The sequence below is a fragment of the Xylocopa sonorina genome, chromosome 3 (genome assembly GCF_050948175.1).
Source record: "Xylocopa sonorina isolate GNS202 chromosome 3, iyXylSono1_principal, whole genome shotgun sequence".
Taxonomy (NCBI): domain Eukaryota; kingdom Metazoa; phylum Arthropoda; class Insecta; order Hymenoptera; family Apidae; genus Xylocopa; species Xylocopa sonorina.
In genome coordinates this window covers 4,522,654-4,545,616 of record NC_135195.1, presented here as the reverse complement: position 1 = coordinate 4,545,616, position 22,963 = coordinate 4,522,654, and the positions used below count along the sequence as shown (strand labels likewise).

The 22,963-nt window shown below is 44.8% G+C and overlaps 1 protein-coding gene across 8 annotated transcripts in view; it reads left to right on the top strand.

The window, feature by feature from the left end:
• The window catches only part of LOC143422515 (uncharacterized), a 106,713-nt gene that overhangs the window by 17,667 nt on the left and 66,083 nt on the right, over positions 1–22,963 (top strand). For 5 of the 8 annotated variants that reach the window (XR_013101732.1, XM_076893225.1, XM_076893224.1 and 2 more), the window contains exon 1: positions 14,421–14,854. The exons of 1 other annotated variant lie outside the window; for it this stretch is intronic. Coding sequence is in view for 5 of the 7 variants with exons in the window: in XM_076893225.1 (XP_076749340.1) it covers positions 14,645–14,854 (210 nt within the window). In the remaining 2 variants the exon portion in view is untranslated. Of the gene's footprint in view, positions 1–14,419; positions 14,855–22,963 lie in introns of those variants that run through there. 2 more of the 8 variants (XM_076893222.1, XR_013101731.1) reach the window with 2 other exon arrangements.

Here is a 22,963-nt window from a genome sequence, read left to right as displayed (position 1 = left end):
GTGCGCTAGAAGGGATGCCAGCGTGTGGGCAGGAAAATGACCGTGCATCACGTGTCGCTCGTTTTTTGTAACAATGACTGAGCTGGAAAATCATTCTTTCCTAGAGAACGACTCTGAGCATCGTAAGTCCTCGAGAAAAATGATCACATTCTGTCTGCTAATATCTCTAACGATCGAGTACGTACCGTATCTTTTAGATGAAAACGGAGGTAAACTATTTACTGCTGAAATTACATAAGTAGCACTGAAACGATTAGCCGTTTATAATTATAGTACCAGCAGTGACTATCTCTGTTCTGAAATAGCAGAGTAAATATAATTAATTGTCGAGGGTGCTCCAATATTTTCGACGTTCTAAGAATGCCATCCTTTTTCCACTCAGCCGTTCAATTAAACGACCAACAGTTTCCCAATTGATATCGTCTTACATAAACCCAATTCCTACCTCTTTTCCTCCGGCTTGGCCGATTCATCGTTTCTGCGAACAAATTTCATGGTTTCGTCTGCGGTGATCTCGGCTGTGAAACGATATTTCATCGATAGAAAACGGAAACAGGATCAAAGGTATTGCTCGTCTAACAATCGAGTTGAAGGAAGAATCGAAGGAAAACACAATTTCTACTGCGCTGGATCGCTGTCGTTTTATTCAATAATTGGCGACAAGCATTTCCCTTAATGAATATCGCGCTGATTAACATGGTGTCTTGAGGCTTCGCGGAAACTCCGAACCGTATCATCGATTTTTACACGACAGTAGTGATTTCTGGCATCGTGCCTTTTCAGTCCGCCACTTCTCTCTTTGGTTGACTCTTTTTACCCTCTTCCGCGTGCTCGCATAAGCCCTTCCGTCGACGTCGAGATATTTTCAGAGAGGAAGTTCAAAGAGCTCGAGGGCAGGGCCGAGGGGAGAGATCGAAATAGGCTCGAGGAAATAATGATTAAAATATGTCTACTCGGATCAACGCCAGTCTCTCTCCTTCCGCGTATAATTATAGACGCGACACAAGAACAGGCGAAAAGAGTCGAAAAAGTATGCTTGAACGGTGTTGACAGAAGCGAGGAAAAACGGTCGCGCAGGGAAATCCAAGGGTGGCAATGGGAGAGACAGGATGGTATAGCACGGTATTACTCATGGCCGTAGCTCGCGTAGTGTATACGGAATCGTATCACGTCTACGTCTATAACTTTATACGACGTCACCTTTTCCCTGCGGCAGAGAAATGGTCGCGTTCCTTTCGATACGTCAGACTTTAAAAAAAATCACCGCGAGCTTCAGCATAATTTCCGACAACAAACTATTTTTCAAGATCTAACCGCAGGTAAATCAATTCGATCGGCTCCGCGGAACATTGATTTCGCCTCTATCGAGCCGACCGCCGACCGCAAACCCTGCACCGCCGCGAACTCGAGAAATTTCCAGAATGTAAAATTAATCGGCTGGCGGGTTCCCGGCAAATTTTCGCGGCTTATTTATTCACAACCGAAACTCCGTTCTCGCGTTGAAAATTTGATTAGAACCAGCTTAGCAACCCGCCGTTCTACGCAACAATCGCAGCCAAAGTAACCCGCTCCAATCATTTCTATACATCGTTCGCGAGCAGCTCCGCTATTGGTCTGCCGTTCGTCTGACCTCGCGGGTTCCAGGGTGCAGAGACGTACCTTAATGTCCCCACCTTGTAACCTCCGGCCACGGACAGCGGTCCGCTATAAAAGAGGGTGAGTAGGTACGAAATCAGTCAGGTGTACGTGTCTAGTATATAACGGCATATAATGGGCTCGTAAGGCTCGATGGATCCGGGACGGCTGGAGCCGGCTAGCGTCGAGGGTTGCGCGCGCACCCTTTCACCCAGGAACACCTTTTCCGCGTCCGTTCCGCGTGGCCTGGCCATGGCGGACCACCCCTGTCGCACCGCCAGCTCCACCGTTGGCAGATCCGGCCTTCGTCGCCGCGTTTCCGGGGCTACCAGGGTTTTTTCGTTCGCCCCCTAGAAGCGAACTTGCTTAACCGCCCCTTCTCACCTCCTGCGCCTCTTTCCGCCACCGGCTACGGAACTATTAATAGCGTTACACCAGGTATTCGTCGTCGTTTGCGCGGCTTAATCAACCGTCGTACAGCTTCTCCGTAACCGGGGTTCGGTTTTAGCACGTTTCGTGGGCCGCGACGCGATTTTAGCTTGCGCTCGCGAGTTTCGAGGGACGCGGCCCACCCCGTTGGACGGGGTTCGAGCGGTTTTCGGGGGTTGGGTTTACGACTGGACGCGCGTTTTACGGTTGTCCAGTGCGGTAGGTTAAGAGGATGCATGGAAACGTCCGGATGGGTTTGCGGAAATTGTTGAGGGCTGTCCGGGGATGGGATATTGGAACCGTATGCGCGGCAGGTTTGCCGTACGGTTTTTAGGTGAAGCTGTAAAACGCGAGGATAAAGTTGGGAATGATCGCTCTAATTTTATGCTGACTAATTTGGACTTGTAAATGTGCCAGTGAAATGACTTGCTCTTTGTGCGTAATCACTTTACACGCTGGTCACAAATTTGTTTATAATAATTTAATGTACTTGGGTGGAGTATGTAGAGTCGCGTGAAATGTATTAGATATTGATATTATACATATTGATTTCTTGTTACTATATTCCACTGTTTGCTGCAGTTCTATTATATTATTATTAGCCAATTTGGTTAAATTATTTGAATTTCTGTTCTTTGTATGGTCGTATAACTAATTTATTTGATAGATGCAACAACACAGCTGCAACACAGTACCATGAATGTAATGACATAATGCATGACATAAAATGATAATGGGGGGGACGTAAATTGCGTTGGTATAATAAACGACATTTATGGTATCAGATTAATCTAACTTAGATGTAACTTGGACGATATGTTTACAGCATATTTTAGCAAATCTTTTTAAAAAATGCAATCGTATTTGAGGAAGGGTTGCGATACTTGCTCGTCGATATGAATACTGGATATTCGTGCACGAATATAGCGATGCATTGTATTTACATGTTTCAACATAAATGTTGAACATATTCCTGTACAAGTACGATACAGTGGTGCTCAAAATTATCCATTTTTCTCATTATTCTCTCTAACGATACTACGAAAGAATAATCGCGCAAAAATGTCGAAACAAATGCCACGACAAGGCGAATACCTCTCCTATTTGAAAAGTTGGAACGTACATATTTCCGTGTAACACCGTTCGTTTCCAAGAAATGTTGTATTTATTGAATAATTGCCGTGGCCATCAATTTTCCCCTCGCCGTTCGGCCGATCGTTGTTATTGGAGAGTCCGTCAACGGGTTTGAGAAATGTAGCTTTCGAATCCGTAAATTGCGGCATGAATGAACGTGTAAATCAATTTGAAAAATGTCGCGTCATTTCGTGACCTTATACCTGTCTATTTATACGAGTGTGCTCGAAATACATTCGTCCGGATACTTTTACCCTGCTTCCGGGTCGCGAAATCGAACATCGACGAATTACGACGGCCGCGCGGCCACCGCCATTCTATTAAGGGACGATCCGAAATTTCAGGCAACGTCGATGACGCGGGTTTTAATTTCGCGCTGCGAAATCTCTCTCGATGCTGAATCAAAAATTGGAATGGCCGGTGAAATTACGGGGATTGGCTGCCCGTTTCCGCGTTATGCGCGATCGTTCCTCCGGGAGGAATAACCGTACCTGCCGGGGGTTCCACCGTGGAATTCGACTGTCATACAATCCTTCGCGGAACAAATTGCACGTCATTCTACCTGAATTATCGTTACAGACGTTGTAACAAGAGACGAACGACAGACAGATAAGATGATCCGTGCGATAATAATGCACGTTGTTAAATTTTTTAATGTTGATAGCTACAACAATTGTTTGCGATGAAACAGTGAATCGTTCTTATTCGTCTTGATCGTTCTTTTCAGGAAGATTTCGTTTCGATGCTTTTAAACGTGTCAACTCTTTTAGAGGGCTTAAATCTCGTCTTAGACCAGACTATCGCAGGATGTCAAATATGGTTAAACGTTCAGCCCATTCTTCATACTTTTCGCAGAATATTCCGAGTATATTCCGTTGTCATGTTGGAACGCGATACCACGTTCTGCTACTGGCACATTCTCAATCATTTTCAACAAGTTTCTTCCAAAACTGTTTTTCTATACATATCGGTGCATTACGCCATCGATTGAGCATGATAGACGACGTACACTGTACGCCATAAATGGAACCAACATCGAATTTAACACTAGAACTGGCAATAATTTACGTATAACCATCTGTTATCATCATCACTGGAGTCGAATTCATATTTTAAAAAATGAATACACTTGTACTCTTATAAAAAAGGGAATATAAAAAATGTTATAAAATTAATCATTTATATGCTGGAACAAAGGGATTTATTGGAGCAAAACATCGATCAATTCGTTTCTACTCATTGGTAGGTCCATATAGGCGTTAAACATTCGTAACACGGGAAAAGAGACGCACACCCTTTCGTCAGCACGTGGAGTTTAATATTTTTGATTGAAAATCAAATATTACAGGCAATACTGCGTATTTTGTTTGCTTACATTCGACGTTTAAATATTGAACGAAATGTTATCGTTTTAAATTCGTTAGAAAAGAAAATGTATATATATATATATATCTCCACAATACAAAATCGTATTTACGCTTAACAATAAACGGCAGCAAGAACGACCGTTTTCTCTGAAAGAGCAATCACTTAAGAATACCATCTGCATTCGTGACAAGAACAGTGCCATTCCCCGTTTCCATGCGACAACCACCCCTCCGTCGTGGATTCTTCTCGCGCGCAAAGAAATTAATTCGGCGCTGTCCGAAGGGTAACTGCAGAGGTGGAAAGGAGAAGAGAGGAGAAGAATGGAGGCTGGAGAACGGAGAGCAAGGGCCCGTAGAAGAAACGGGAAGAGTCGTAATGAGTAACCAGACAGGAAGAACGATAGATACGGGGGGAAGAGACAGATAGAATAGTTTCATAGCGCCTAGAAGTGGGAGGCTGAGATGGGGTGGTTGCAGTTGCGAGGTCAACGACCGACAACCAGTCGCCCCGTTCGAGCCCACCTCCCAAACCGACAGAGGTTCTCAGTTATCTGTCCCGTTTGTCTCGTTCTGATCTCCCATTCTCCTCTTTTTCATGGACCGATTGTTCTGCTGATCACGAGAATTGTCTACTCGTAATTTTGTCGTATAAAAAAGGCCCAACTTCCGTAGTTATTTTAGTTGTCGTCTACGTTATGATCACGTGTAAGAGTGAATTTTAGGGTGAAGATGGAAATTAGTTATTAGAGATTAGTTATTAGTTATTAGAATACGGATAGCTGGAATATTTGCGCAATCGTGAAGTTCTGAAATGAAATACAGAAGATATGTAGAGGGTATGATAGATTGCAGGGAAATGATACATCTATAGCTCCATTAAATGTCACAAAGTGAGTGTAAAACGCTTACGAAGTTGGATTAAACTAAATTTGCAATAAATTGCAAACCGATATGCGTGGGAAGATTATACTACCTTGGAAAGTTTAACTGGGACATGGAAATTAATTTCCTCTAAAAGTCACGGATACCGTGTAATGTTGTTAATCAGTTTGGGAATTGATCAATACCGCGTGTCTCCGAAATTCTTGTAAACCTTTTTTACATACGCTTCCTTGAATATTAACATTTATTTGAACTCTTACTCGACGAAGCTCGCTCGCGTAACGCATGCGATCTTAGCCTTAAATTGTGAATCGGTAATGCAAAGTATAAGAATTCATTCAGCTGTTCGAAATCGCGGTAATAAATCGCAATAGTAGAAGCGTTACACCAGAATTTAAATTTCAAAGGGAGCGAAAATTGTTCGCGGACATCAAACCGCAGGTTAAGAATAGCCGTTGGATTGCATACGCTGCTTATGTTAATCGGTGGGTTGTACGTTTCGAGCACCTTGACAGAGGCAAAGGAGTATAGCGCGTGCGTATATTTTTATTACGGTAATAGACGTGTACTTGTGCCCGTTTGCATTGACTCTATCTTTGGAACGGCTTAGATCAATTCCTAAATGCAAACGTGCGTTCTGCTTAAAAGTTCTCGCAGTCGTTGCGTAAAACGTCGCTATATCGTGCTCTGTTGTTTCAAAAGTTATTCTACACCGGCTCAATTCGTCCCGTTTTACACAAACTTTCCGCTGTTCGGCTTGACTCAACTTTCCCGCTGTATGATGTCAAATCATACGCACTGTCCACACCGTGGAGTACAATAGCCGTAAAACTTTCGTATTTAATTACATCCATTTAGGAGAGCAAATTTTCTCCTACAAAATTAAAAGAAACTAAAGACACCAGCACGTGCTATCGACAATATGAAAAAAGAATGATCCGTTTCTTAAAATTGCCATGGAGCTTAAATATTAAATATCGATCCACCCCTGGAAAACAATCGAGACAATCGTCAGAACTCTGGGGATCTTATTTAAGCACGGCTGGTCCACAGCGAGGGCTGGTTATTACCTAAACTCGGCTCGTCGATCGATCAGCCAGTGCTCTCCAGCGTTCGCTACAAACTAGCTATTCAGGCGACCGTCGACGACCATTCCTCGTCGCGGTGGAGTGTCTCGCGGAACGAGCCGCAAAAGGGAAGTTCGCGGGTGTTGGGGAATATAAAAGAAGGAGAAGAAACGAGAGACGAGATCTTCACGACGCTGTCCAGGGTTTAACGTAAAACAGAATACGGGTCAAGTCTTTTTATAGAGGCAAGGGCAATCCCGCGATAATGCAGCCCGATTCACTCCCTTCGGGATTGTCGAGGCGCGCTGGTGGAGAGGGTTCGTTGGGGAACACGCGTTATTTTCTCTATCCGCGATTGCCCCAGCGGGAATCTCACCTTGGCTCCCTGTGCACTCTCTTCTGCGTGCGTTTTCAGGGTCACGATTATGAGAACTCATCAGATACCCCTTGCGAGCGAGAAAATAAGAACTGTCGGCACCTTGAATGCTGCCGTTAGGGGTGGAATCAGCGGACTCGACGACGGCGTTCTAATTTTTAGGCGTAATGGCTGTAGCAATTATTATCGCTTGATTCTACATTTTAGAAGTTTTTAACGTAGTTATTTTTGTGATATGAATAGCTTGTCGAGAGTTAAACTGTTTCGTAGAGATATTGTTCGTTGAATTTTGTAGCGTATCATAGTTGCATTTCGATTTAGAGTAAAGGATTATTAGTGAATTTATACAAAAGTAACCATAAAGTAGATATTAACAGATATATATATTCAAAGGGAGTATTCAAAGTAAAAGATATTAAATAAAAAAATATTACGATCGCTGGAGATCAATTTGATATAAAATTCCATTAAAAATATACTGGAAAATATCTGCTGCTCGCAAATCTGTAAATTAACGACGGTATTTGATATCAAAGGTAAATATTTTCACGTTTCGCAATTCGCAAATACAAAAATTTTTTAAAAGTACACGTTAATCAGCAAGCCGGCAGGTTCTATCGTTAATATTCGCGAGGGAGGTAAAAAAAAAAAAAAAAATAAAAACCAAAATCGTTCATGGATTAACATCGTGTACCCGTGTACGCGCCTTCGACACGTTTCCACCGATTTTTTCTCTCGAATAAAACACTCGGTCGCGTGTACGAGTGTACGTTGCTCCGTCGAACAGGGACGAGAGTGCATCCGCGTTTTCGATAATGCGAATACGTTATCTGGCGAATCACATATGTAGAGCCGGAAACGTTTATCGATTTTTCATCTGGCCGTTTCTGGTATCGGAATAAAATGCAGAGATAGACGGGCGCGTCGCTATAAATTCAACGGTCAGTCGTCAGGATACTTTATAAATATTACGCATAAATCTCTGTCGAATTTTTTCCCACCTTTATTCCGTCTTCGTTTCGTTGTAAAATAAATCTAGCCGCGTGATAAACGAAAAACAGTGGTATTTGCGTGCTTGTTTATCCGGGGTAAAGGCATCGTATCGCAGTTCCCGTGGTAATTGCCGTATTAAACGTTGCTTTTCGAGCTCTTTCACCGTGGCGATTCGTCGAAACGGATTTTGGGACGCCCTTTCGTCTGCTTTACGATCTAACGCGGTGCAATTTGCTTAATGCTTATCGTAACGGCACGGACAGATCTCGCGTGCGATTCTGTTTGAATATTAATTCCGTTGAATCGAACGGTATTTTAGAGTAACAGAACTGTGTCGTTGATATAATCCAACGTACGCGGCATGCCTACTGTATGTTCTTAAAATTAACATCACTGCGGAGCTTCCAGGTTATTTCAGCCCAGTTGTGTTTTATTTAAAACAAATACGAAGTTTATCTATACGCGCAAGCACTGAAAATCCAAGAATTTGCTATATACTAGAATTTATAAAAGAAGCAAAATTTTAACTAACACACGTCGTAATTAATCGAAGTTAATCATAAATATACGAGCAACAGTTTGCGGAAGCAGCTTAAAAAACCGCTTAAATGGCGCATTGCCACAGCTTTGCTCGTGATACGATCAACGATGTAAACCGAGGTTACGCGCTCGTTATTGGCACCCTGGAACTTTGAAGGCATCGAGCATCGCTTACAAATTAACCAATCGTAAACCCGCACGAGCCTCTTCTGTGCACCGTTGGTAAAATCTGTCCGATCAGCGAATCTGCAATTCCAAAACGCTTTACCTATCTCCAGCAATCAACCGTCCAATTTATCGCGGCAGACTCGAGCCTTGCACACCCCCGTTTGACCATAAACGGAGGGGCAACATCCGTGGCGCGATCGAAACAGTAACCCAGACGGGCCCAGCAGCACACCTTCAGGCTGCCCGTGTCCCAAGTGAAATCTCTAAAGGATCAATAAACGGTGGGCCATCCTTAGCGCGGCGTCTTACAACCGCGAAATCCTCCTCCGCAAGGTTCGCGAGGGTCCGCGAGGGTGGCGCAGGAGGACACCCTAGACGCGCGTGTATAAACATACGAATACACCTATAGTCGCGGCTACATCGCCGTAGCCGGCGCGTACGCGCGACGAAAAAAGGGAGGGATCCGTTATTGATCTTCTCTCATCGCGTACGAGCAACTTCCCTCCCTTTCTCTCCCTCTCTCTCTTCCTCGCATTCAAAGAGGGAAACGTATGCCAGCAACGACGAGGGAGCGAGCGAGCGATCATGTCCGTCCACGAAACAGCCACTCGCGACGAATGCTCGTCGCGTATTGAGAGAGATGCTCGGGCTGCCTGACCGGGAAGCGTGGCCAGACGACGGAGGGGGCCGAGCCGCGACGTAGACGGTCGACCGTAGCCGAGCGCGGCCGAGCTCGAACGACGGCCGAGCGTACGTCGCTCGAAGCCAGTGGCTCAGTGCGTGCACAGCGGCCGGCCGGCGTGCATAGTCGGTGATAGGCGGCAGTGCGCTTCCGGCCACACATACACGGATTCTTCTCTCTTTTTTTTCTTGTCCGTTGGAGGAATACCCGTCTACCTCGCTTCTCTCTCTGCCTCTCTCTTTCTCACTTTTTTTTTTACCGCCACACTTGCCTCGTACGGAAACGTGTACGACGGAGGAGCGATTAAGAAAGGCGCCCTCGTGCTCGAGTCGTCGTCGGCACCGGGCCTCGGGGCCCGGGGGCCAGCCCGTAACACGCGGTTACGGAGCTCTCCTAGGCTCGTCCCGGTGCGGATGCAGGCAGCAGCCACGATATCTGTGCGCGGGCGTTACCCCGTCGTTCTTCTCTCGCGCACTAGTTAGAAACTCCGCCGCGACGACAGCCAGGCCCTGTTCTATGCTAAAGGTACATATCGCATCGAAAGGATACGTATGTTGTTCATTCTCTTTCTCTCTCTCTCTCTCTCTTTATATCTCTGTTTTTCTCATCTGGCGACTCTTTTCACGCGACCTCGGATAGACACAGTTTCCCGTGTTTCTCGCTATTTACAATGATACGCTCGGAGGTTGTGTATACGAAGACGGATATCGGGTTATAGCTGTCGGAAGAGGAGCTACTATCATCGTTTCTCCCCTTCCCTTTCAAGAGATGATTTAGGAGTGACACACACAGAGACACACGTTCGCACAGTGTATTTAAGACTGGTGACAATTGTGCTTGTTCGATTTTCGTTTCCAACGTCCGCATCAATGAACGCTATTTCGATCGATCAAGCATAAGTTGTTGTGGTACGTTGCCAATTAATTTCCACGGACGATGGAGGATGCTCGTCGATGCAAAGGTATACGATGCACGAAATGTCCACCAGTAAGCTTTTGTAAAAGGTTACGTACAGAACGATACTGGCTTACTCCCGTCTCGTCGCAGCATTTAATCGTATAATACCGAGAAGACGTTTGAACGATAGGAAACCAGAGTGCACACAAACCGTGGGCCCTCCTTCTTTTTTCCCTCCTCTCTCTCTCTCTCCCTCTCTCGTTTCTCTCGTCGCGTACACTCTTTGAGAGCGCACTCTCGCCACACGGTTATAATTGCTGCTCCGTAAGCTGAAAAAGTCTCGCTGGAAAATCGAGGTCGAAGGGAACAAAGAGAACGGCCTTTGTTCTTGCCCATTTTTATTTCTCTTCCCTGGCGTACCGGGAGAGGAAGTGGGAAAGGGAAAGAGATTCTTCTACCGCGTACTACGGTATATACGTTATCGACAACGAGCGGGGGGCGGATACGTCTTCTTGTTTACCTGATGTATCAGACACGCGCACACACACAGTAGCTGCCATTAACGAGCACGAAGAGACGCGGAGATCGACAACGCGCGTTCCATGGGAGGCTCGCGATCGAGATCTCGAGGCTCCTCGCCGTGCGAAGCACGTGCGCGCGTTACGCTCGCGACACCTTTTCGAAATTCCTCCCGTCTCGATTGAGTCGCGAGCAGACCAGTCTCCCTCGATTCGAACGAAATCCAGTTTTTCATTCCTCGTCATTTTTCCGCTTCGCTTTTGCCGCGCGAGTGAAGTCGATCTAGGTGAACCTATCTCTTCCCTTTCGAGAAGAAAACTCTTAATGTTTGCCTAGAGATAACGGAAAGTCACGTTCGTGGCCAACTGGGTTCGAGTGTGTTCGTTTAAAGAATCAGATGCAATTACGATTTCTTATTTGTTTTACGTTAAATATACTTTGGAGAGTGGATTCACGTACGAATCTCTGTTGGGGTGAAACTGTTTCGATAATTGAATTGTTGGTGCAACGAGATTTTTTGTTCGAATTATTAGAGCGCTCGCATTTGGGTAATTAGGTTCGATCGTATAGAAAATTCAGATTGTCGAAAGACTGTGGGAAACGTAGTAATTGTAGAGCAAGGGAGATCGCTAGAGTTCATATAATTGGAACGACGCGCGACGGTAGTTGAGCGAAAATTCAATAAATTGGGAATCGAGTGAAGTTTCATTCCAATAAGTGGAGTTTCGCTGTAATATAAAGGAACGTCTCGTAACAACGACCTCGACGCTTCTTCGATTTTTCCGAATACATCATACGTAATTAAAATGGCTGCTACGCAAGCGATTTCCGCGGCGCCGCGACTTTTCTTGGGTTAAACACGTAATCTAGACGAGTGCAGCGTAACAGGACTATCACGATTTTCATTCGACTGCTTTACACCGACTACGTAATGCAAACGCGATCCCACGTAACAAGATTTTACATATTTTTCCACATTTTTCGCGTACAAGATGCGCAATTTAATTTAGCGCGTAAGAATTTTCTTATTTTTTCTTTCAACGCGCAATTCACCAGTGTATTAAAGTACAAAGGGTTCGCAGTGCCTTAACTCGTTCCGTGCTTTGGTAAAGGTAAACATTTCAATGGAACGGACTCCAACGATGGAAGAAAGACAATCTTAATCAAGTGAAAATGCTTCGTGAAATTAATTATCAAAAGTGTAGTTTTCGCGTTGGGAACAGTAGCGAGTGGTAACAATAATAACATTTTTGTTGGTCTAAGAACGCGGCAGAGCAGCCTGGTATCGCTGCGGAATGTAATAATATCAAATTGCAAATGAACACAGGAAGCTTGCTCCATTTAAAATAATAGCAGATTACTCTTTTGCTGTTTGCACGATTTAAAGCACGTAGGAGTAATACGCGCGTTCTTAAACAGTCCACGAGCTCGTGTATTCTGTGTATTGAAAATGAGACTCCTCTAGCGCGTGATGGGACTTTGATTATCCGAACGATGAATACTTAAGTGGTAGAGAAATTCAGCAGAACGATATCTTATCGTGTCACGTTGAGTTGAGATAATTAAGGTTTTGTCGTAGGTTAAATTTGGACGAGGAGGACGGGGTCGGAGTGTTTTAATTGGGAAAGAATCCCAGAATGCGTTTGGCAATGGAAGTTTCACTTCTGCCAACTGTCGTTAGACCACTGGCGGCACGGGACGTATTTAAAATTCTAAACCTCCGTCCCCACGTGACACACCGACACACGTCGCTCGTAGCGCGCCCTTCGGAATCGAAATTAACCTTTTCTAACGGCGTGTAACTTAAAAAGTTACGCGTCTACTTAGCTGTACTCTGTACGTCCCACCTTTTCTGCTTAACACTGCCTCATTCCGCTCTCGTACTGGGTATTACGGCAGTCATTGAGTCCTGTTATTCTTTACTCGATGCAAAACACCGCGATCGTAACGCTTTCCTCCTGCGTGAGTAAAGAAATCTGATTATAGAGGGTTGAAATTCTTCCTGCGATGGTCATCGACAGAATCATCGCACTGTACCGAACAACCATCGTGTATTGTTTTATCGTAGCTTTATGAGAGGCCATTTAAATCGTTATTTCCTGAAGATCGAAGGAAGCTTGAAAAGGGAACACACTTCAATTTGAACGACGAGCAACTCTTAGAAAAAGAAAAGTCTTGAGAAAAATCGCTCGCGAAATGATTCACAGTGTTGAAACACCACGCTGGCATCCCCATTTTCCCGCTCGAAACGGGCCCTCGAAGCGACTCGACACTAACGCCAATTACACTTCTCCGAATCAAGTGAAACACAGCGAGTAATCGCGCCACGTATACACACATCCCGCGTCTAAAGGACCGTCAATAAAATCGTGCCATTCCTCGATCAACCATCTCGTTACAGTAACCGCGTGTGTGCCAACTGGTGCGCCGGCCCCTCTACGTACCCCGTCGATCGTCGGCTCAGTGTTCCTTCTCCTCCTGCACCGTCCACAGTTACTCGGTCCTGGGACCGCGGTGTGTCGTCGTTAGATTCTATCGTACTCGTAACTTCGCGGCAATCGATAGTACCCTTGCAGAGAAACAGAGAGAAACAGAGAGAAAGAGAGAGAGAGAGAGAGAGAGTGAGCAAGAGGGTTGGAGGCTCCTCCCTCGAGCTCGAAAGATCCGTGGAGACTCCGTTTCCGACGTACTCTTCCCTTGGTGGTGCAGGTGATATGCGGTACCGACGGATCGTCCTCGGAACGGACCCTCGCGTGAACGCGGCGCAGCCTGCGATCGATCGAACGCGCGAGATCACGCGAGCAGCCGAGGATCTCGAGGCCGTGATGAGACAGCGCGGTGTCTGGGATGAGACGTTCGAGCGCGAGAGATAATCGTGGAACCGTGTCGAGAGATACACCCTGGACCAGGAGGCTGCTGGAACGCGGTGATCGGAAGGCGGTCGAGGGAGAACGGTGCCGCGACGGCCAAATCGGAAGTTGACGGTGGTGTGAAGTGAAGATCGGAGGGGGTGGTTCGAGGCGGCGGAAGATAGAAGGACGGGGTTCGTTACGGGATACGGGTGATGGTGGAGGATAGAAGAAGAGGGAAAGGAGAAAAGAACGTGGATAGGGGATGAGAAGACACGATTGAGCGGATAGAGAGGGGTGCACAGAGGTGTGGTGGATGTAGCTGAATTCAGGCTCTGTGCGAGCTGGAAAATTAAAAAAACAGAAGAAAAAAAGGCACGTAATAGGGACTGAACCGATAAAAAGAAACTGAATGCGAGGGAGTGGTGGAGCAGTCGAGTTTACGAGGAATCGTAGGGCAAACTGGAGCCAGTAGAATTTTTGAAGAGTGGTTATATACAATCGCTGGTGGGAGGGAAGTTTAATTAAAGTAAAACGGGGCGAACAGAACGGGAGGAGTTAAAAAATTCGAATTTCGAGAAGACGAGCGTGAATACGGTTAAGCTAAAACCGAGAGGGAGCGCAGAGAACAAGTCTCACGGTTCATGCTTCAAAGCTGATCGCAACAAGAGAAGCGATCCCAATTATTTAATCTCCAACTGTAATCGTAATATATCAAGGAAAGACAAGAAAAACAAGACTAACCGTAAAAAATACCAAAAAGCTGGAACCCGATTTAAAACCACCACCAAGAGCAACACGCGATACGAGCTCCGTAACGTAAAAAAAAAAAGAACCCAAAAGCAAGTAGCAAGCAGAGAAACCGTGAAATCAGTCGAGACGTAAGGCCCGTAACGGTGGGCAACACGTGGAATAAAGTAGTCCGCGGCAAAGTGACGCGAAAGGATAGAAAAATTGACGCGGCAGGGGTGAAACATCGAGGCGGGAAAGGAGCGAAGAAGGCAGAAAAGCTGGCGTCCCAATCGCGCGAGGGTGGCTCCCGCGGGACTCGGACCCGTCGACGGACGAATGGGGGTTCGCTGTCGAGCCGTAGCAGCGCGACGGGCATGCAGTGCGGCCTGTGCGCGGTCGTCGCGGGACTGTTCCGTCGCGCCATGTGCATCGCCGGAAGCAGACGCGGCTCCGGGGAATCCTGCTACCAGGAGCTGAACACCGAGGCCCAGACGCGACGGCACTCGCAGGTCGCGCCCATCGAGACCGGCCTGAAGGCGGCTGAGATCGCTGAACACGTTAAAGAGGCGGTTGAGACGCAGGAGGTGAGAGAACTACTTTTACCACCCGCATTACCTATGTTCCGCGCGTTGCTTTTCCCACCACCACCACCTCGACTCGTTCCCAGTGATTTATCTCTGCCCGATCCTCCCGTCTACGTCTCGAAACTACACGTAGGTATTTATGTGTATGTATGTGCGTTTATATAAACGATCATTTTTTTTTCGTCGAGGTGTGCATTTCACCCTCGCAGGCGTGGAACGATCTGTGTTTTAACCCTGTCGTGGTCCCTCGAACTTCTGTCCCATCTCGATGCATACTTGTCTCTTCGTCGTCATTGGTTTTTTATCATTTTCACGCGAAATGAAGCGTCAATGGGCACGTTAGCTTGTGTATGGAATTTTGACGATGATAGCAAGTTTTGTACGTTTGGTTTGAAGGTAGGAGGTTTTTTTTTTTTTAAGGGAATTGGACATTTGTGTTTTATTAGTGGGAATGGTTTGCTGTATTGTAGACTTGTTATGGATTCTTGTACAGTTTGGAGAATGTATCTGCTTGAGGATGTTTAGATCCCATTAATTCGTTTTCGCGATGTTTTAATTGCAAATATTTGTTCAAGGTGCTTGATGAACGATGCATTTTTGAATTTAAGCGATGTCGTAATGGATGTTTTAATGCTTGAGGTTAAGAAATGTATCTGTTTCACGGTTCTTGTTCTTCTTCTGTGAATAGTTTCGTTGTTATGCAATATTGTAGCCGTCATAGCTGGGTCTTTTATAAAATTATAATAGCTTTTATAAGTATATTCGTATACATCCCTTAAAAACAATTTTTGTTTTTATTATTTCAGTGTTTTCGGTTTCGCTAATGTTATGATTTGATAGCGTTTAGCAAGAGCTATCCACTTCGCGTTACATTTTCTTCTATAAATAGTGCGTTTCGCGGTTTTTGCGCAATGTTTCGATCATTAAAAACATGTTTTTAAAAGATTAATCGTTCGATTATGATTGTTATTGTCATGACGTACGACTGTCTATATGTCTCGCGAAGAAAATTGAACACTGTTAGTTTGATTAGTGGACGAGGAGAGATTTGCTTCGCATGGCAGTTTGATCGGATCTGGATGCGAGTTTGAGCGATGCCCTGATCACCCTCAGAAAGTTATGAAACATACCTATGCACTTCATATTGCTTTTATTCTGCGAATTGCTATGCGGTTGTTACGCGACGTTCCAATAACCGAAGACGTACCCATAAGAATCGTTTTTTTTTCCAAAAAAAAACTGTGGTTTTGATTGCAACTGTCGTCACGTTAAAATATATTAAGAAACGAGAAGAATTAGGAATTTTCATTCGATCGTTAAATTTGTGCGATGCAACAATGAAATCACGATTTTATGGCAAATGAATACGAATGCCCTCAGTCGCTAGAATTTTATAAAAGCATCAAAATTATCGAAAGGCTGCGTGGGCATGATAAAATATTAGAGTGACGCGCGAGCAGTTCAGCATTGCCAATCAGTGTCACGAAATTTGAAGAAGCGTTCTTTTTTTTTTTCTACGGTTAAATCGAGATTGCAGAATTTCGAATTGTTTAACTATCGAATGAAACAACCGACATACGCTTCTTTTTTTCTGCGAATCGTTCCATGGCTGTTGCGTAATATTTTAATCATCAAATGCACATATGCACGTATGCGTTCCATCAGCCGTGAATTTTTGAGGTATTGATGTTTGATTAATACTATTGCTGTTACGATGGATGTCCGCCAATTGTCAAGCTTTACTCCATTTCTGGCTCCAGTTTTTTGGATTACAGTTAGTAAATTGGGGAGATACAAAACACCATATCCGTATCATCGTCGTGTTCACATCGATTCGAAACTTTTCGAGGATAAAACATTTTAGACGGAAAAGTTGAATATTTAAAAGCTTATATACAATTTCGAATACGGTTTATAACATTTTTTATAACATTTATAATTTAATATTTTGGTGAATGTAGACGTAGCTGTTTATTAAGAATCATAATTGTCGTGTCGATATCGAATCGGTACGAGAGATCGACTCGATAAAGAATATATATAACTTTACATCCACAGATGTTCGATTATGTCATTTTAAGAATTTAATTATGCGTTTATCTGCCGCTTCTATCTAAACTACGACGACAATCACGAATTCGATGCAAAGATATTGTTTTTTCTTATTTCTCGGTCAAGATCGAATCGATTATCATCGACAATTTTGGTTGAAAGCTATCCAACGCTCGTGAAATTCTATATACCTATCGTTTCTAACTCGTTTCATGCGCCTTTTGGGTAATGGACGAGGCACACGATGCTACTCCTGGTTTTAAATTTATTCCCGAAACATATGTAGACCGTCAAAGTTGGCAGTCTTCATTGATTTCCACGAGAACTGTCATCGCAGACAACAAAATTCGTTAATGTCAACAACTACGATCACAGTTTCCATTTCGTCGGTCAAGAATAAAACGCTTCCTGCATCGTTTCACTCTCTATAATTAGAACACACTTGAGACACGGGGAAAGATTAATTACAATCGATTACCGCTTTTAATTCGATATTGAAAATCGAAATTGAGCTTTTACATAACCGACCCGCTAGAAATAAGCAGATCGATCGATCAATGCCGACAGATAAAATATAATAATAATATAACGATAGCTAGTCAGATCTCGAATTGCACGCGTGTTACGACCGCGGTGTCGTTCGAAATTATCAAGGCGCCTGTTTAATTGCTATAAGTGTTCGAAATACTTTTACCAATTACTGTATCGCATGTACACGCGAAAGAATATAAAAAAATGTCGTACGAGCGTTATTCTCCGCTGGTTGGAATTATTTGATCGAAAGTTAAAACGCCAGGCGAAAACGCCCGCCTTTCTCTAGCCGCGGTCGAGATATTAGAGTTGTTGACGATTTTAACGAGCAACAATTCGAGTAGATGCGCGGTTCGAAATTATCAAGGCGCCTGTTTAATTGCTATAAGTGTTCGAAATACTTTTACCAATTACTGTATCGCATGTACACGCGAAAGAATATAAAAAAATGTCGTACGAGCGTTATTCTCCGCTGGTTGGAATTATTTGATCGAAAGTTAAAACGCCAGGCGAAAACGCTCGCGTTTCTCTAGCCGCGGTCGAGATATTAGAGTTGTTGACGATTTTAACGAGCAACAATTCGAGTAGATGCGCGGTAACTGGGAAAATGTCAAGGACTCAAGGGATTCGAGCTGCGCCTCGAGTTCGTCCGGCATTTCGAGTCGCGAGAATATCCCTTCCCACGTCGCGTATCCAACGGGCCTCTAAATTCAAATCGCGACGACATAATAGGCACTTTATTTCGCGAACGCCAACCCCCTTGCCAATTCGATCCTGGCTCGCGTCTCGCCGTCAGGACTCCATGTTTCATTTAAGGAGCGCCCTAGATCCCCGAGCCATTTGCCGCGCTCAACCCCGTCCTCGTCCTTCGCTCTTCGTTTCGCTTTTCCCGATCTCTGCGCGAGCCTCCCTGAATTTTCTATAAATTCAAACGGAAATTAGAAATTAGGTGCACGATCTCGTCGAACGGGTTTCTCGCAGAACAGAGAATATCCGTTTCGAACGCGTCGATTTTTATAGGAAAGAAAAGAAACAACGGAATCCTTCTGCGACAAAATTTTGTTTAAACTCCGAATCGAACGGACGGGAATTCTATCGAGATTGTATCGCAACAATCCGCGTTAAGGAAATATTTAAACGGCGAATGGAACGGAACGGTCGAATCGATTTTTCCGAGAGAAGGAGCAGAGAACGGTGCATTTAGAAGCGGACGTGTTATTTATGTTAGATAAAGGAAAAAACGCATCGACGCGAAGTCACGTCGCTACGACACTTTTGATAATCGATCTCAGCCCGAAGGTTAAACTCACGTTTCGTCTACGGTTCTGTCGCGGCTCTAAAACGCTTGAAAACGGACTGGCTCCCTCCGCGATGTCCAATTATAAAACGTTGCTCGATGGAAAATCGACTTCGCTCCCGCGTCTATGTTTAACTCTAATTTATTTGTCGCTAAGCGAGTTTGACGCGAAGTCGAGAATTAACGAAGCATTGTGCTCTGGTATCAAATTTATTTTGAACCTCGCGCAGCCCGGCACGCGGGCTGTTTATCACGGGACGCGTGCTACCAGCGCGAAATTGTTTATCGTTACAGGCGAAGTGCGCGTTTCGCTCGCAAAACTGCCAAAAGCGCGGCTGAAAAGCGCGGCCGCCGCCGCGCGCGGAAGAAAAACAGCCTCGTTCGAGGTGTCTCGCGTCGAACCGGGGAACAATCGCCGGTTTCATTCGCCACTTAAGATTTCGTATCACCCGGGGGAAGCAAAGAAGCGGTCGGTTAAGCCGGTTCTAAGTATAGACCGAAAATAACCGCATACGATAAAGCGCATCCTCGACGCGTCCACGCGTTACGTAAACACCCGAGTTCGAGAAACATGCCTCGAATTTGAGTTGATCGCGACTCGAATTCCAATTACGAAACAGCCGATGGAAGGGAGCCAGTGTTCGTAAAAATACTTGCCAGACCGATATAACTGTACGGATACGCGGAGATGGAAGGACGGGAACAGTGGGGGAGGGTTTTAGTCCTTTTAGAGTTGCATCGATTACGTTCGTACCGTGTGTCTTGGATCTTATTCGAATTGAAATATCGTGCTCTACGTATGCAGAATCTGCAGAGTTTTATTGTAAAACTGTGATCGTTTTGTTGTTTTCGAAATTATTTGCTGAAATGTAGCTGAAAGTTGGCAATGGTCTATTGATTTTTATGAAAACTGCCATCAGAGAGGACGAAATTGTTTAATGTCGACGACTGATGAAAATACGAGCTTTAAGTTCGCCTTTTACTCCAATCCGCAGATTGTCATCTTTAGCTAGTTTCTTGTTTCGTTCGTGCAGGGTAGAGGATATCACCGCGTATCTTGTAATCTAGCTTTTTAGAATCTATTTGTTTTAATTCCCAGTAACTCTGCAATCACGGTCAAAGTGGACGATGAAAGGTCGGCGTGCAGAGCGATTCAGCTAATTGTAAGTAGATTCGGACGAGCGTGTCCCGGATTTTTCGAGTCCGCCAGTAGTATCGGTCATCGGAGTCGGACACCACGGTTAAGCTGAATCTATTTAGAATTAGATGAACAGACACGCGCCACGATCTTTATTGATCGTCCCTGTTCACCGTTTTAAAGCTGGCGCCAATTAAAACGCGGATTTTTACGCAACAATTATTACAGAATACGACATTGCTTTCCCTTTGCAAGATAAAAATGATTTTGACAAAGCCACGAATTTTCGCTTCTACTTTGTTTTATCATTTCCTTCAGTTTTATTATACGAGATACGTTTTTCTGTGTTTTTATATTAAAAATATTAGATTTTACCTAAATTGTTAATCGTTGACAGTAATTTTCCTCTTATCAATGAACGATACCACATACGATGATTTAATATAGCGTTACGCAGAGCACAATATCATAAATCATAGCCATGACAAATGAGTCGGAATTTAAACGAGATTCGCTAGTTATTTCGAGTCACAAAAAGCGGAGGGTTGATGCAGAGTGACTCGCAACATCCTCCTAGTCCGTCTCTCGTTCGAAGCGAGACTTTCGTCGGATATCGACGAAACGAGGTGGCAGACACGCTCGATCGCCTCGATTCTCGTTATCCGGTGAAAAATCTTGCTCCCAAAACACTGCTGGCGCCGATATCGGCCGCGTCGCGATAGCTGCGATAATGTTTGTCGTTTCGTTCGAGGCGGTGGTCGCGCCTCGTGGTTGCATCCCCGACCATCTCTCTCCCTCTCCCTCTCTCTGTCGTTACGGGTGAGAATTTTAAAATTAGACCTTAAGGTCAAACGTTGGTAGCTGCCGTCATCGTCGTTCCTGACCTAGACTCGCTGGGGTGTAAACTCCGCCGCGCGAAGGTACGCGGATAAGGTGCGAATGGTAAAAGAAAGGAAAGGCTCGATTTACACGGCTCGACGTGAACCCGTTCCTCTCGAGAGCCGTGCTTGCCCGGTCATGACGTAAGGGAACCACCAGGGAGAGGGTTGGAACAGGCTGGGAACGTCACGGCACGCGAACCGCTCTACCAACCCTTAATTGGACCGCTTTCTAGGGGTAGGGACCGTTCTAGGGGTACGAGACCGCGCTCAGAAACGAAACTGAGAGGAATGGCATTAAACTTTAATTAATTCGGGGCCCATTATATCGCGAGCTACCAACCACGTAGCGCCCTCTGTTCCCGTACCATTGTTTCTAGGTACGTGTGGCGATGGTATTGTTTCTAGCCCAGCTTTCGCGGATTGGTTCCTTCGAAACAGTTTGTCGGACGAGAAGCAGGAAATTTCGAATTGATAATTATTTCGCGATGGAAGTATACGAAATTTAAACTGAAATTCGTTACATCGACTGCTTCGTTTTTGGGGAAAATTCATTGGTACTCGAAGAGGCAGAGTTTTTCGTACGAACGAGAAGACGATTGGTTGCAGAATTAGTCGAACGATGTATGCAGTTCGATTTCTAAGCGAGGGATGTGCCCGACCCAGATCGAACCGGTATCGTGCGTCGCGAACATGTTGCTCCTCGTAAATCACGATAATTAGCGATATGGAGGTTCCGCGAAATAGTCTGATCATTATTCCGCGGGGCACTTGGTACATGGCAGTTAAGACTCGCGTGCTCGTAAACTTGGCGAAACAAGTTTATGAGACGGGACGATAATACGGTTATCGCAACTGCTGTGCCTGACCTACCCTCCAAAATAATAAGATCTTCTCCCTACGCGCGTCTCGAACTTGGAACAACCGAACGGAAGTTAGCGGGACAAAGACGGACACAGTTCTCAGCAAACGGGGAACTTCAACCCTTTCGTTGCGCCCATCCTTGTCGTAAAGCTCAATTGAAAAAAACAATTGAAAAATCGTGGAATCGCGGGAGTTAATTTTTATTCTCTCTCTTTCTCTCTCTCGAATTAATTATTTTGGAAGTTTTTCGAATTTTATAGAATTAAATAGTTACTCGTGGAATGTTGTGTTTCGAGGCAAAGTTGACTGACACTTTGCGCTTGTCCCAATAGTTTGTTAAGGGTCGCGATTTCTTGGGATATCCGCGAGACGTTTATCGACAGAATCGAGGGAATACTGTTTAGTTTACTTAACTATGGGACCAGAGAATATTGGAGTTGGTGTACGCGGTACGTTTTTGAGGGTGACTCGGCAAGTTGTGGGACGTGGAACGCCCTGGGAAACGTAGCAGAGCTTTTTAAAAAGTATCTGGAGGAAGATGAAATTTTTCGTGCCTTGTGAGATTTCAGGAGCGTTTCTCTCGTGCTTGGAACATTTTCGCGTTTCTCTATTGTTACACGACCACCGCGCACGGTACTCTTCTCGCTATGGGCGAACGCAAAAATGTTCAAAAATTCAAACAATATTTTTACATTTCACCGTGCGGATACTTAAAATTCTCTCCATCCACCTCAGATTCGTTTCCATCGCAGCATTCCTCGCGAAACGCGCGCAAACGAAAACATTATTTCGCCACGTTTATTTACTTAGGAACGTAACCGCGTTAGCATATCTCATTATTAAAATACAAGTTTTCGTTCGTTTTTAACGTATTCCAAATTTATCGCGGAGAAACGTACTGTGCGAGGTAAAAAGTCAAGCGCGGTACAATATTTCTGCGCGTTTGTATAAATTTCTGTAAAATCGCACGTTTGTTGCATCTCGTCGATAATTTTATTATCGACGAATAGTTTGGATGGAGTAGAATTAACGGAAACCAGCGTCGTTTGACCGCGAGTCTATTTGAGAATGGATCCACGTACGGCCGATTGAAAGGGGAACGAAGAAAGGAGGGCAGAGACGGTCGCGAAAAACTTTACTCCACTTTTCAAGATGACAGAAAATCGAAGGACTTGGCGATCCCGCGATGGACTGAGAAACAAAAATGAAACTTTATTTTACTTAGTTCGAGCTACCTTTCCATCGCGAGTGGAGCATCATCCCCGAGAACTGTGGAGGAGGAGGGCTTCGCGTGTGTCGTATAAATTGAAGGGGAAGCAAGAAAAAAGGAATGGGATTCTTTTATTAAT